Source organism: Parasteatoda tepidariorum, chromosome 9, assembly GCF_982258835.1.
Source record: "Parasteatoda tepidariorum strain Cologne lab strain chromosome 9, Ptep-v5.0, whole genome shotgun sequence".
NCBI lineage: Eukaryota > Metazoa > Arthropoda > Arachnida > Araneae > Theridiidae > Parasteatoda > Parasteatoda tepidariorum.
The window spans coordinates 31,268,118-31,284,322 of record NC_141763.1 but is presented as its reverse complement, the minus strand read 5'-3'; the positions used below and the strand labels follow the sequence as shown (position 1 = coordinate 31,284,322).

At 25.7% G+C, this 16,205-nt stretch overlaps 1 protein-coding gene across 2 annotated transcripts; it reads left to right on the top strand.

The window, feature by feature from the left end:
• The first annotated feature begins 46 nt into the window (after positions 1 to 46).
• Positions 47 to 11,434, top strand: LOC107441860 (renalase). Of its 2 annotated transcripts, XM_016055251.5 has the most exons (7): positions 48 to 271; positions 1,817 to 1,922; positions 2,559 to 2,704; positions 4,254 to 4,421; positions 5,561 to 5,734; positions 6,383 to 6,558; positions 9,703 to 11,434. In XM_016055251.5, the coding sequence occupies exons 1-7, from the start codon at positions 145 to 147 to the stop codon at positions 9,889 to 9,891; spliced, it is 1,086 nt and encodes a 361-aa protein (XP_015910737.1). In that variant the 5' UTR covers positions 48 to 144; the 3' UTR covers positions 9,892 to 11,434. The 2 variants fall into 2 exon arrangements, with proteins under 2 accessions (XP_042908391.1, XP_015910737.1); XM_043052457.3 differs by lacking the exon at positions 4,254 to 4,421 and having other exon boundaries at positions 47 to 271; positions 9,703 to 10,445.
• Positions 11,435 to 16,205: the final 4,771 nt, after the last annotated feature.

Sequence of the window (16,205 nt, the reverse complement as noted above, 5' to 3'; positions counted from 1 at the left end):
GATCTTCAATGACTTATGATAACAAAAGTTGGATCCATCAGTTTTTAAAGTGGAACTGAAGAAATTTGAAAAGTTGTCAGCTACTTTTTTTCATTTTACAAGTTTTATTTATTAACTGTAATACAAAACAAATGTTCTAGTAAGATGGATAAAAAGATTTTTTCTAAAATTCTTATTGTAGGATGCGGTTTGACAGGTAGTGTTACAGCAAATTTAATCCAACATGAAGCTTCTGCTGATATTGAAATTTGGGAAAAAGAAAATTACATTGGTACAAAATCAGTTCATTTATGTGACCATATTTTTTTAAATAAAACATTTTTATTTTTTACTGTCATTAAAAATCAAAATTTAGTATTTTTAAGCTTAGCCTAGTGATTAAAATATGTCTTTCTTTTACATATTTTATTTAAATGCATCTTAGCACTTAAAAAGAATTCACTCAGGAGTTTGCAAAATAATTTTTGCAGAATTTATGACAGAAACTAAAGCAAGTTTATTGAAATTTAGTTCTATGCAATGTTTATGATTGTTAATTTCAGGGGTGAGATTTTTCCGCTTTATAGCGGATTTCCGCCTTTTTCACTTTTGTCTCTTGAATTTCAGCCTTATTATCAAAAACTCAGATTTTCTAAAAGTTTCAGTTTTTTTTATAAATAATTATATTTATTTCCGATTTGATATATAGATATAATATATCGAAAGATAGATTGAAGATTCAAACTACGTAACTGCTAACCCTTCTAGATATCTACTTATTTTAGCTTTTACGAGCAGAAAATAAGATTTTCCTAATTTTTCCCCTTCCGCTAGATAGCTCGTATTTTAATATCAAGCATCGATTTTCGTAATTACCTGATTTAAAAGTTGCGCACTGTGATTCTTATTCACGCGATTTCAATATCGTTCATTGCATTTCTTATTTGCAAGATTTAAAAATCCAATATCACGATATGTATTGAGGCATTCAAATTCTATGTAACGATTTGTATTCACGGCGAGTTTTTCCAATGTTGTGATTCGTTTACGCGGTTGTAATATTCAACATCTATTTTCGTATTTACACGTGATTTAAAAATTAGCCTTTGGATTCGTATTCACGCCATTTAGAAATTATGCATCGTAATTTGTATCTACGCGATCTGAAAATTACGCATCATGATTTGTATTTTCACATTTTTGAAATCCAATATCGAGCTTCATTCACGTGATTTCAATATCGTGATTTATGTTCACGCGATTTTAAAATCCAAGATCGTGATTCTTGTAAAAAGTAAGTTTTTTTTAAAATTAGTTCCTATAAATGTGTCAGTTTTTCTATCGACGATTCTTGCTATATGTTGACATTACAACATCAGCGAAATCATTACTATGTTGACATTACAACATCAGCGAAACTGGATAAGAATATGTTACTGATATTTTTGCTATAAATCACAATTTACTTGCATGAAAATTCAGCTTTTTTGCCTTTTGGCCAATCTCATCCCTGTAATTTTCATTGCTTCCTCATCATTAATCCTCACTAAATAGTTCACCTTTAACAGTGTAAACAATTTCTATATTTAAAAAAAAAGTAATTAAATTTTAATATAAAATGGTAAAAACAAAAGATAATTTTTTGCAGTAAAAAATTTGTTCCCCAATGCAAGAAATAGCATTAGTTATCTTGAACTGATTTTCTATTTCTTAATTTTTTTGGTAATGTATTTTATGTTTTCTGTTATTTACTAATTTGGGTGAAAAACTCTTCTACTGTAATATATAAGATTTATAAATATTGATTTAACTGCAGTTTCTCATTTATGAATTTTAGGAGGCAGATTTCATACATTCCATAATCCAAGTGAACCAAATTGTTCTGCAGATATGGGTGCACAGTACGTAAGTGCCACTTTGGAGTTCATTCGAAGTCATGCAAGGCAAGTATATAAAAGAAAATTTAATCGTGTGTCTTTGTTTTATGTGACTAATTCTTTAATTCATGTTATATGTGATCAAACATTGTTTTCTAATTTATTATTTTGTCATATGTTTTTAATTATTTAATTTTCAAAGTCGATTACTAAGCTTTTTATGAACTTATAAATATTGACCCTAATTTCTTGCTTTGAATAGTTCAAAATTTCTTAACTATTCTGATTAGATTTTGAATCTACATATTTTTTTCAAAAAAGTAAAATTAATATTTCAAAAATTATAACTAAGAGATTCATTATTTTAACCCAATAACAGTGTTGATAACTGATATACAGCTATTAATTGTAGCTCAAATTTTTATTGCTATTTATCCTAACTATAGGGGAAAAGAATTTTTAAATGACTTTGAGTAAATTTTGATACATTTCTCACTTACAAGTGTATATGGATTTTTAATAATTTTAATCTACAAAAGTTGAATAGTAAATTTCGTAACAGTGAGCATGAGTGTTACGAGAAATTGTTGCTGTCAAAAATCCTTTTTGCTATTTGTCATATGTTATATGTTAAATAATATTGTAGTTTAAATTATTATAGGAAATTTTTTAATTTGTATTGTTTATTTATGTATTTTTTAGGTTTTATGATGAATTACTTGATAAAGATGAACTAGTTCCTTTAGGTCAGAAAATCGAAAATTTCCGAAAACTCTCTGAAAGTAAAATGAATTTGGTTGCACCAGGTGGTACTTCGTCACTCATTCGGCACTTTTTAGACAGAGCAGGTAAATAATAAGTGTATGAATTGATGTTATTGTTATTTTAAAAAATATATTTTACAATATGTTTAGCAGTTCTAAAAAATGTATATTGGTAAACTATAACTTAGTTTACAAATACAGTGCACTCCCGATTATCCGGGTTAATCACCAAGACAGGTAGCACGGACAATCAAAAACCATGGATAATCCGAAAACTCTCTTTTACTAAAGAAAAAATCAATATCAGTACAAAAAATATAAAAATTACTGACATTTGCATGCTGTTTAACATAAAACAAGTAATTTTCCTTTTAAAAAAATGTCTAATGCGTCTTCGCCATATATCGATACACATATTTTACGAACCTCAGTAATGTCACCGTAATCAAATCCTCCCATGTAATCTAATAAAGTTTCCACAGAGCAGCAGAATGAGAAAGTGTATTTCTCTCATTTACTACATCTTCTGCATCAGTTACTATCATCACTATTTGATTTAACAACAAAACGATGCCTTCATCTGTCAAATACTGGAACCCAGGCTCGCATGCATCACTTTGAAACCAAACTTTTAAATTTTCTTCGTCAAGAATTTCGAAACCTTAGATTTCTTTTGCTTGTTCAAGAATACTGATATCATATTTTTCTTGAATATTTCAAGAAGATTATTCATCAAGCGGTATGATCTTTCTCCACGATCGTGATAACGTAGACGATTTTACCTTTCGCCATGCTGCTGATATTCCATATACTGCAATTCAATACGAATATTGCTTCGAAAAATTTGGTTGTGTTATAAAACTTGAAAATATTTTTCTTTATTTTTTTTGTGTGACTCCCGAATGAGCACGGATAATCCGCAAACCGGATAATCCGCGCACAGATAATCGAAAGTGTACTGTATTTGCTATTTATTTATTCCACTGTATTTGACTTTGAGAAGGTCTATAAAACTATATTAATTATATTTAAAAAAAACTATTGACTCCATTAAATTTTTAAAATAAATTTTAATGATGAAAAATCTAAGTTTGTAGAAGTTCTTATAAAATAAATTTTTGTACTGTTCAATGCATATCACAAATAATAACCTCCTACTGTCATTATGCAAGTTTTTGCAAAACAAAAGTGTCTTAAAAATTTTCTGAATAAAATGTATTTTATGCATTTAGTTTTAGTAAAAATGTTTTCAAACTGTGGCAAAAAAATATAAATTCTAGAAGATACCTAGAAAATATTTATTTTATAATATCCTGTACTTAAAAAAAAAATTTTTTTTCTTTTTTTTTTAAGTTAGACTCAGTTAAAAAGAAATTTCAGTATTAATCAAGGAATATAGAATGCATTAAAAATATCTTACACTACTGTATTTTTATTTTCATAGTTAAAAAAATAAAAATATATCAAAATTAAGGTGTGATATTTTGATTTATATCTCTTTTCAAAAATCATTACTTGCTCAGCAATCATAAATATTCTTGTTAACCTCTATCATTAATGTATATAACCTAAATCATTAACGTGTATTATGTTTTCCTTTTATAATAGTGGTAATAAAAAAATATCTTTGTAGATGCCACAGTGCATTTAGGATATGAAGTAACAGAAATGAATTTAAAACCTGATACAAGCACATGGGAAATTAAAGCTAGTAATGGAATTGTAAAAGAATTTAATGCTGTTATACTAACTATACCTGTTCCAGAAGTTTTGAAATTAACTGGAAATTTTCAAAAATTAAGTAAGTTTTGTGCAATGTTTGCTGGTGTATTTTTTGTAAATTTTCAGAATCAACACTTCATTTACTCTGCGCAAATGTACCTATCAAATATTTTATTTTTTTAAACTTAAAGGAAATAAATAAATAAAATTAAATATGGTGTTTCATTTTTCCCTTTTTCTGATATCATTAGTAAAATAAAATGTTGTAGCTTTTTTTAAAATTTTTTATAATTGGTAAAATATTTTAATTTCGTTACAAAAATTTTAGAAATTTTATTTCAATATATCAGGAGTTACAAAACTTGGATTATTAGGTCTTGCAATATGGATTATCAAAATTTTTGTTTCTTTTTAAAAAAAATTTCTTAAAATTTTACTTTTTAATTAAATTTTAGACATGTTTCATAAACACATTATAACAGGACATATTTAGATTTATTTTAGTTTATTTATCTTATTATTTTAGAAGACTCTTAATGTTCTTCATGTGATTCTATTTCATACAAAATCAATCTTTTCTTCAGTTCATTTTTTTTTTTTTTTTCAAATGACAATTTAGCTTGACACTGTTTTTTTAGAAACAGCTATTTTACTCAATGACATTTCATTGAAAATGCTATTTCAGAAAAAATTTTTAAGTTGCTAAGTCTATAGAAGCATTGGTTTTGCCGTAAAAAGATTGGGAATCTCTGCTCTATAAGTTAAGCACTTTTTTCTGTTTTATATATATAGATATATATACACACGTTTTTTCAATTGTCATTCTATATATGTATAAATAATATTAACATAATTAGTATTATTTTAATGAAATGACAATTGATGGGAAATTTTAATCTCTTTAAAGTTAGTTTTGAAGAAAAAAATTATTGCTATATTTAATGTTTACTAATGTCTTCAAAATAGCTTTGTTCAACACTAATAATTGCAGATTGCAGAATAAGTACATGTAAGAAAATTTAATATCTTTTAAAAGGGTTTAAAAACTTCATTTACATTTCATGCAATGTTTGTTAATATAATTATTATGATTCTTTGAAATAATTCTTATCATCAATTATAAATTGATTATTTTCTAGAATTACACTTATCAGCTATCAATTGTTAAAGCTTTTAATTTTGAATTTTGTATTTATAATCTTTTTGTATTTATTTCAGATCAAGATGATGACATCAGAATGGCAATGGAGCAAGTAAAATATTCCTCAAGATATGCTGTCACCTTGATGTATAACCAATCACAGAATGTTCTCGAAGAATTGCCTTGGTCTATGAAATATTTTCCTGATGATGACATCATTGCTTTTATAGCTCTAGATAATCGTAAAAGAGGTTGACTTAATTTTGCTTCTTTTTTTTTTATAAAATCTTTATTTTAATTAAAACTGAGTTTTGTAAATATTACTTTCTTAATACAAAAATCTATAAAATATAAACTTGATTTATTTTTCTGTATATTATGTTATCAACAAAGTGCATTCCATCTAGAAATTAATTTTTCACACTTATCAAATGTTTTAAATTGTTCAGCTAAGTATAAAATAATCTGAATTTTGAATTTACCTACAACTAGATTTAAAAACTTAAAAGGAAAAGATTAAGTGAAATATTAATTTAGATAGCATATTAAGTTTGATAGTTCTTAATTGTTTTTAATCTTGCATGGTATCATATTCTCATTTTAAAGTGATATTCTCATATAAATTACCTTCAATTGTAATTCCATTTTTCCTAACCTTCTTGATTTATTACAGATTTCTGCAATCAATAAATGTTAATATTGCTTTGAATGATTTAAAGATAATTAGCAAAGTCCATGATTATAAATTTTAATCTTTTTAATTCAGAATTTTCTTTTTATTATACCTGTGTGATAGCAATAGAAAAATTTTATATATTGGCATAATAAACTTTAAATATTACAGATAAATTTTTTTTACAAAATGCATTTGGACCTCTGTAATACCATTTATATTTCAGGTCAACCAAACGAATTGCCAGCTTTAGTTATGCACACAACTGTTAAATTTTTTCATAAATACTCTGACTCAAGTGAAGATGAAATAAAAGATCTTGTACTTAAGCAATTAAAGTGCCTTGTAAACAATGTACCTGAACCATCTCATGTAGAGTGCATTAAATGGGATAATGCTCAGGTAATCAGTTCTAAAAAAATTTCGTTCATGTTTTAATTTCCATCTTTACTGTTTCTATGCATCAAAATATTCTCTATCAAAATCTAGACAGCTGTGATGGCTAGGGGGATTGAGTGTTCACCTCCCAATGAGGTAACCCAGGGTTGGGTCCCAGCAATGGCTATTTAATACGAATTCTGATCCCGGTTAGCTTTGACCACAATGCTAACATAAAATATCTTCAGTGATAAATATACCATGGCTACAGAATTGAACATTGGTAGTTGTAAACTCTGAATTGGTTCGGCTGTTCTACAGTTGGATGTAAAAATATAAAATAGCAATCTAAAGTTTATGTTAATTTTTTGCAATTTTTCCTCATTATAATAAGTGCTGTCTAAATCAAAGATTGCTAATTTTTTTCTGATTTTTATTTATTTTTATAGTGTAATTATAAATAAAAATTAAAAAAATAATTAGAAATATCTTCTATAGATTTATGAATTATATTCTAATTTTTTTACTTCTGATTTGTGAATTTTATTCCTTATAACATTGTATTATATTAGCTTGCAGTGAACAATAATGTTTAATTAAAAAATTTAAAGTTGAAGCTAATTCTGCTTTTAAATTTCATTGATATAAAATATGATACAATGTAATTAAAAATTAAGATTTTAAACTACATTGATTGCTATAACATATTTGTATCTAACTATATGCTACTTTTAAAGTAAAGTTAAAATGCATACCTCTGACAAATTATAATAAGTTTTCGAAGCTATATAATTTTTTTAAGAATTCATGTCTTTGTGAATAAATATTTTTAGAAATTATAAAAGTGTTAAGTACAATAAGAGTAACTAAAAAGTGATGAAGAGTTAAAGTGTAGAATTATTTTATGGCTTCTCTCTTTTAACTCCCATTTACGCAAGTAAAATTTAGTCTTGCGATCAAACTTTTCACCTTTTCCGACAATCTAAAATACTCCAATCTCTAATAGAGTTCTATGCCTGATGTTCAACAACTACAACTTCATTTCATTTCCAGACTGCTACAAGCAGAGTTTGTTGTCAAACAAAACCACTTTCCAACTAACTAGATAGCTAAAATCTTCTTCGGAACCCCCTTTTTGGAGAATAATACCTTTCAAATGTTTTCTGTCCACTACAAAAGATATTTTATCGTGAAATAAAATTTATACATCAATCTAAATTTCAACACATTTTAGCTGAAATTCTGATCTTGATTCCCTTGTAAGTTAAATTGTTTCCTAAATGGTTCAAGCAAAATTTGATGCCAAACAAAATTTATACTACTTTTCAAAATATGTAAACTAACAGACACAGAACATTAGAAAAATAGTTATAAAATTAAATTATTTAAAGAAGAAAAACATTTTTTAGGTTTGGGTATAGTTTTTTTTTTTTAATTTAAACGACTTAAAACTCCTCATGCACCACAAAGTATAGCATGAGGCTTACAGTTGTAAGTAAAAAACAAAAGGAGAAAAATTTACAAATTTACACTAAAAACAAAATTCCGCAAGGCCGCAAGACTTTCAATACTTTTGACCAGTTCTGATAAGACAGGTGGCCAACAAATTGAAAGACGTCTCAAATCAGTCTTTAAATTCATTCGGGCACTCGCATGGAGACTACAGTGAAGAAGAATATGTTCAGCATCTTCATCAGCATCACCGCAAGCACAAATTCCACTGGTCTGCAGATGGAAACGAAATAAATATCTTTTAAAATTTCCATGGTTTGTTAAAATTTGGGTCAATTTAAAATCAGTTGCAAAGAATTTACATTGCAAACGGTGAAAAATGGATGGAAAGAACCTTTTCGTCCAGAGCGACCGAGGCGAAGCAAGAAATTCTGCATTCCAGTCCGCAATGATTTTATCTCTAGCGATGCGCTTCCAGTGAGAAGCTGGAACAGACACCCTTAAGTCTATTTCAGCACACGTAGCTTCCCTAGCCAATTGGTCTGCTCTTTCATTGCCCAAAATACCGCTATGGCCACGAACGTAAGAAAAATGAATAGTTACGTTTTCAAGAGTGTTCAAGATCGAGTGAATTTCCACCACAAGCTTCTCAGTAGAAGTCGTGTCACGCAAAAGAAAAAGTGAAGAAAGAGAATCTGTACAAATGAGATATTTAAAAATTTGATTTTCACTAAAAGAATTTTGTATCCACTTAACAACCAGGTTTATACACAAAAGTTCAGCCTGGAAAACAGTACATTCATTATGTAGTCGGTGCTTGGCAGTAACATTCTCTGTTCCATTTTCATAAATTACAAAAGCAAGACCAACCCTTCCATCAAGCTTACTACCATCCGTAATTTGGGTATAGTTAAAAGGAGAAAATAGTTTTATTTTTGTCAGACCTAAAATTCAAAAAAAGGGGTGCTCCATTTTCATCTTCTATCAAGTACCATCACGCAAAATCCTCCCCTTCTCAAAATTCAACATGTTATTTTATTATTATACATTTTCTTGTTGTCTTCGGAGAGTTGTCTAAATAATTCTTTAACCTATGTTGCTGACTAGTTACAATGTAAAGGAATTATTAACATTGCAGTTAGGCTCCTTGTGCAGCCTTTAATTTATGTACAATTTCAAAACTGATAACCTTCTTTTTTTTTTTTAATTTTCAGAAATATTTCATTTGTAAACCTATAGTGATGCGACTGACTTCAAGTCTAATTTCCGCTACATTCGCTGCGTCATGTCAAAATCAATGATAGCAAATGCAGTCATGATCCTTTGTCATAATTTTGTTAAATGATGTGGCATTGAACACCACATAATCTTTGATAACATTCGCTGCGTCATGTCAAAATCAATGATAGCAAATGCAGTCATGATCCTTTGTCATAATTTTGTTAAATGATGTGGCATTGAACACCACATAATCTTTGATGTAACCGGTGGAAAAACTCACGGGGAGCATGGTGGTTGTTTTTTTTTATAAGACTTCCAAACTCCATAGAGAATTGTGACTGACCCTGTATGTAGCACATTTTTTTTAAAAAAAAGTCTTAGTAAAATTAAAGTAATTTCTTACTTTTAATGAAACTATTGCTGTGGAACTGCTTGAAAAATATATTTAACATATTTGTTTTTCATATCATAAACATATTTATTTTTATTTGACAGGTTATTGATGCTTATATTGATAATCCTGGTTGTGTTGTTTTAAATGCACACCCATGCCTCATTTGTGGCGGTGATAGCTTTACAGAATCCAACTTCAATGGTTGTATTACATCTGCCTTGAGAATAGTAGAAGAACTGTTAAAAGGGGTTACAATATCGAAAAAATGTCACAAGTCAATTAAAAAGTGATGTAAACTAATACTTCTATATTCAAGTGTATTTTTTTATGAAAGTTAATTTTTTTATGTAATGGCTTTTGCTGAGAGAGAAAATTTGAAATATGATTTAACTAATTTAGCTTTGGTGTATGTTTTTAAAAATATTGCAATGTATTTATTAATTTAAACCATGTTTATTTATTATTAATATGTTTTATAGCGTTTGCGTTTAAAGAAAATTTATTTTATGAAATTGTTTAGCTTGCTATATAGTGATTTAAAGCTATGATAAATGTATTATATAATTGTATCTTGCACTTAAAAATGTAATTGTAAAATAGTTTACCATCAAAAAATACACTTTGAAGAATAGCATAAGAAAAGTTAAAGATAGATGAAATATTATGGTTTATGGTAAAAAAATCTTACTCTGCAAATTATACCTCAGAATTTAAAAAGTCATTTTATCATAATTTTATTATAATCACTAAAATTGTACTGAACTTGAACTTCTACTCTCTCTTTAATTGAACAGGGTAATTAAATTTTTTTAAAAAGTAGACTACTAGAGTGTTATTTTTAAAATTTTTTTTAATTAATATATGGTAGAAAAGTTATTTTTTCTATTGCTTTAAATATATTTCGATTAATTAAAACAGCAAAACAATATCTCTATAAATTAATTTCTTATATTTGCAGCTATAATCTAATGGCAAACCTTATTCCACCTATCAGTTTTTTTTTATGTTATATTTATATTAATTTAATAGTACATTGAACACCAAAGTAATTTAATTGTAAGCCTTTCTTAAAACAAATCCTAAAATTCTTCAAATTAAAAAAGATGAGGAAAAAACTGTACAATTTCATAATTTTGACAATTATCAACACTCAGATTCTTCATTACCTATGATTAATAACTTCAGTGTCATAATCACTTCCCCAATTCTCCACAACAGTTCCAAAGTTCTGTAATATATTAGTAAAAAATTGATCCAAGACATGCACATAAGCACAAAATTGCTCCAAGTACACTCTCGATATCTCAACGTTGAAGGGATGCTAAAAAAAATTTCGAGATTGCGAGTTTTTAAAATAACAAGTTCAGAACTAAATATGTTCTAAAAAGTAGAGAAATATATTCTAAAATATTGCTCTAAAAAGTAGAGTCATGAAACACAAGAATAAATACTTACTATTAAATATGTATGTAATGATAGTTGACTATAAGTCTAATTACAATAATAATAATTTTATTTTTAAAAGTAAGACAAAAATAATTATGCCTTTAAATGGAAAAGAATTGGTTTCCACTTAACTTACTTTGTAATTTTTCTGAAAAAATTCAACATAGCAAGGTTTTGAGAAGAAACTCTTCGACTCAGAAATTCAAATTAACATTAGGTTGATATATAATGCCTAGAGGAAAGTATTTTTTTGACATAACAGGATTTTGAAGTAATCTGAGTTCATTATATTGAGAGTGTACTTTATATTATTGCAAAAGTGGGATGTTTTTAATTTTATTTAGGTCAGTATTGTTAATAAATTTACAAATCCCAAAAAAAATAAAATTATAATTTAAACGACTTTATGAGTATAAAACTTAAGTTATAAAACTGAAAACTAGCTTATTTTTAACTTAAGAAAATTACTGATCTGAATCACTTAACATTCACATCACTGTAAGTTATTTATATTGGGGAAGACATAAGCATCCTCCTATGTTTTTTGCCATTAATTACTAAATAGCCTGTAACATCAATGATAATGAATATTATGTATCACAATAATTATATCGATATAATTCATTTTTTTTTATTATAACTTTAACCTAAGCAGTTGTGATCTTTCCCAACTTAGATTTGTTGTAAAACTGTAATTTTTCAGCATCTCACAAAGTTTTCACCTTAAAATAACATAATTTTGAAGATTACCTTCGAAACATTTTTAATGGAAAAGCAGAATTGAAAGAAAATAGAGAAAACTTCAAAAAAAAATTTTATTCTATGAAGTTTGGTAACTATATAACAAGCGACTTTACATAAATATTACTATAATAATTATTGAAAATTTATTTTAATGCATTTTGAGAACATAATGAAATATTTTAACACTAATATTTATAACTAAATTGTCTTCCAAAAGTTAAAGAAAGTAAAATGTCAAATACTGTTGTTCAATAGTTTAAATTTATGAGAACAGTAATTTCTGTCATTTTCTCCTTCAACATTAATTGTATTTTTTTTTAAAATAGCTAAAGAAATTATAATGGCAACATTTTTAAGGTAATACTTCTTATATACATGCAAAATTTATTGCAATTTAAAACAATTTTCAATTAATTTTTTCATTTCAAAAATAACTACCTAGTTACAAGTTTTCATTGATAAATAAAAAAAACTAAGTTTGTGCAATTATAAAAAATTGCACTTGAATATTTGCAGCTTTGAAAAATACTACTTGCGTTCAAAAAAAAATATTTTTAAAATTCCAATTCAAAAAGTAAACAAGCTTTAAAGTTCTGCCTAATAATTACTCTATGCATAAATTTAGCACAAAAAAAGAGAAAAACTATTTTTGAAAGATTTCACTATAATCTTTCAAAGTGCCTTAAACTTGCAGCAGAAGAAGAAAAATACTCCATATAGCTAACAAGGTTCCTTAAATTCTGAATTGTTAAATTAACTGAATTGTTAATTAATGATTTAGAATTTTAATAAAATAATTCTTAATTATTAAAATAGTATACTATGTTAATGATTAAAATAGTTTATGTGTAAATTAATTTATAGGAATAGGCAAGTTATTTCTTCCTTTACACTAAATTTCAGTTTGCCTTTAAAAAAAATTTTATACAATAATTATAACAAGTTGCATAAATTAGTATTTTTATCTCTTTATTGCATTTGCTATTTTAATTTGAATAAGGATTGTTAGATTAGTACATTTTATTATTTATTCCAGAAAATTTATTTTGAAGTGTTATTTCCTCTTTTATCTTGGATATTTGTTTGAATTGGATATTTGTCTGACTGCAAATTTAAATTGTTGAAGTTTTCATTTCTTGTACTTAATATTACATTAAAAATTATTTATACGTTGTAATTTTTGTTTTATTTTAACTGTGTAGTTATGTATTTTTATATTTAAAGTATTTATATTATTTGTAACAAAACATTATTATTTAAACTATCGAGTATTATTATTAAAAATCTCTCCCAAACTAGATTTGAAAATATATTGATAATCCAAAATTTAGTTATTAAGAATAAAATAAAATTATTCTACTTTCATCAATGAAACAAAGTGCACTAACTTATTAAATGACAACCAAAATATATATATATATATACGTAAACTTTAATTCTTTTACATACATCATGGTCCTCTGTGATTTCTCAATTTTGAAAATATATATTAAGTAATCTATTTAAAAATTAACAAGTATTGTAAAAATAAACTTTGTGATTTTTTTATGACATGTATATTATAATTAAAAAAGAGTTAGTCAGTAGTTAGTTATAAAAGAAACCTTACAGATACACCAGCAGATAGGCTTTATTATAGTGCTGTTCTGGAAAACAAATATATTACAGTAGTTGTAACAAAAGTACAAATCTTGCATTTAATTATGTTAGCTTTGAAAGTAATGTATTTATTAAAATGTGAATTACTTGTTTATTTTTTGTTACTAAGTGAATAATTTGTATATCACGAAAATGTCTTTTTTACAGTATTTGTCTACATAAAAAGTAACTTTTAAAGATAGGTATTTAGATTGTAGCTTGTTTACTGTATATTAATTTAGACTAAAATCTGAAAAAAAAGAGATAAATAGATAGAAATAAAATATTAGAAGTCTAAACTTGTATAGAGAAACAGTAGCCTTATTGTATATAGTATTTCAGTACAGTGGAACTTGATTATACGAATGATGTATTGTTTCCAGTTGGTTAATGAAATCGAAATATGATTGATGCTTTGTAACTTATTGAAAAAATATTAATTATATATTTTTAATAATATTTAATGAGAGAAACTTATTTGTCTCTTCGTATCTTTTTGTACAAAAGAGATTCTTAAATACATGTTAAGATTTAAATGCTAATATGCTAGCAATTAACAAAGGGTATATTTGTACTGCAGTAATAAATAACATACAACAATATATAAGAACGTAAATAATTTAGTTGAGTCAAATAAATTTAATTCTTTCCGACGAGTCAAGTCGTTATTGAACTGGCTACATAAATTCTAAATTATTGATGCTAGTTTTAATAACGAATATGTCATTTCTTCCAAAATCAAATATTAAATTAAAAACTTTTATTGCCATTACAATCACAAACAGCTCGTATAAATTTTTATTTCTCCAGAAATTAAGAATTCTTGTTCCCAAATACAAATGTTATTACTAATCAGAGTAATTTGTGCACTTTTTTGTTGTTTTATTATTTCACATTGAATTATTTTGAGACTATTCATACTATTTATATGCTTCATTGATGTCTATTGCCGAGCTAGAAGTACATAATACTATAGGGCCATTCCATGCTAATGTTGCTTTTATTCCTCTTTTAAAGGTCAATCAGATGTTAGGTGGTATATAATTCATCTTGAATTACTGAATTTACTAGGCAAATAACCTGCAGTAAATTGCAAAACATCATTTTAAATATTAACTAAAAAAAAATAGTTAAAATTTGTTGCTCCAGATTTTAGTCTGTTACAGGAAAGAATTATCTTTTGTTTAAATTTTAATAGCAGTTAAATTTTGTAAAAGCAACATTTTTGAATTCGTTATTAAATAAAATGCATTATTTTTTTTCTATAAAATATGCAATATTTTATAATTAATATGTTTAAATATAAAGGTGCCTAAAAACAAAAGGTGATTTCTATTTATCTGTTTTAACAGCATTTTTTTAATTATAATTTTTTAAAGAATTTATTTTATTATTTATAAGTACATTTATATTATTTTTAAGGTCACATTCTAATTATAGTTGGATTAATTTTTTTAATAGAGTAAAACCATTATTTGTTTATCTATAACTCTGTTATCATGGAATTTCCTTTTAATGTTTAGAATTCTGCAAATTATGTGACGTACAAAACAGAAAACTGTTTCAGAGCAGTATGCTCAACTCTGTACTGAAACTATACAAAACTTTTAATCTAACATCAAAAATTCCTATCCGCATACAGTTTGGTATATACCAATAATGTCTTTAAATACTATTATTGTTATATCTGCCAGCCTCTTATCAATTTCAACACAGTTAAGTGAGGAAGTTTTTTTTCTATCTAAGCATGCATTCATTTTTGTTATAAAAACTATTATTTATGTGCAAATGAATGTGGAATGAGTACTTAATAATATAAAAATGTAGGGAAAACAATTCAATGTGAAATATCGCTAGTAAGCCACAGTTTGTGAAGATAGTATGTTTAACAAACAATGTGTTAAGAGAAATTGTAGTGTACTCCTTAACTAAAATTTGTCATTTGTGATATCTCTGATAGCAATAAAATGAGCTTAGCTAATTTAGATAAAGATTTATATCATAACAGTTTTCTATTTTTTTAATTGTCTTTCATTTCTTTTGGAAATGCTATAATTTTATAACATATATTTATAGAAAATATGTACTTACCTTTGAAATTTTTGAATTTTATAATTTTCTTTGTAACACTCTGTGTCTTAATTATAAAACTGTTCTGAAATTTTTAGAAATAAAACTTATTTTAAGAGTGCATCTTTCTTTGTAATTTAGTTACAGAAAAAATATTTATTTTAGTTTCATAAAAAATTTACACTAATTAAAATGTCAAAGTATGAGACACAAAAATATGGCATTAAAAATACAGTGTGATAAGTAAAATAAGAACAAATAAAATAAGAGTAACAAGTAAAATATTCCAAAATATATTAATACTTAAGGTGAAGAGTTTGAGATTATATAATGAAAAGCCACATTTTAAAATTACCCGGGAAAGCATTTTTGTGACACCCAATTTTTAAATTTTCCTACAACTATCTAGTGTTCATGGTTATTCGAAATTAAAATATATTAAATGTTAAATTAAAAACATACTTTTAAAGTACTCTACTGTGTTTGCACCTTTTTTAATATTAAAATATAATTTTATTATTAAAAAGTTTAAAATTCACGTGTAAGCATAAATATTTTAAGTATAATAAAATATTTTACAAAATAAATTGAAAACTAACTATTGTGTATTACTTTTCTTTATAGTTTATTTAAAAAAAAATACAATACTTCAGATTGCGTTAATAGTCTAAAGAGATAATAAATACAATATGAATATTTTGTTAAA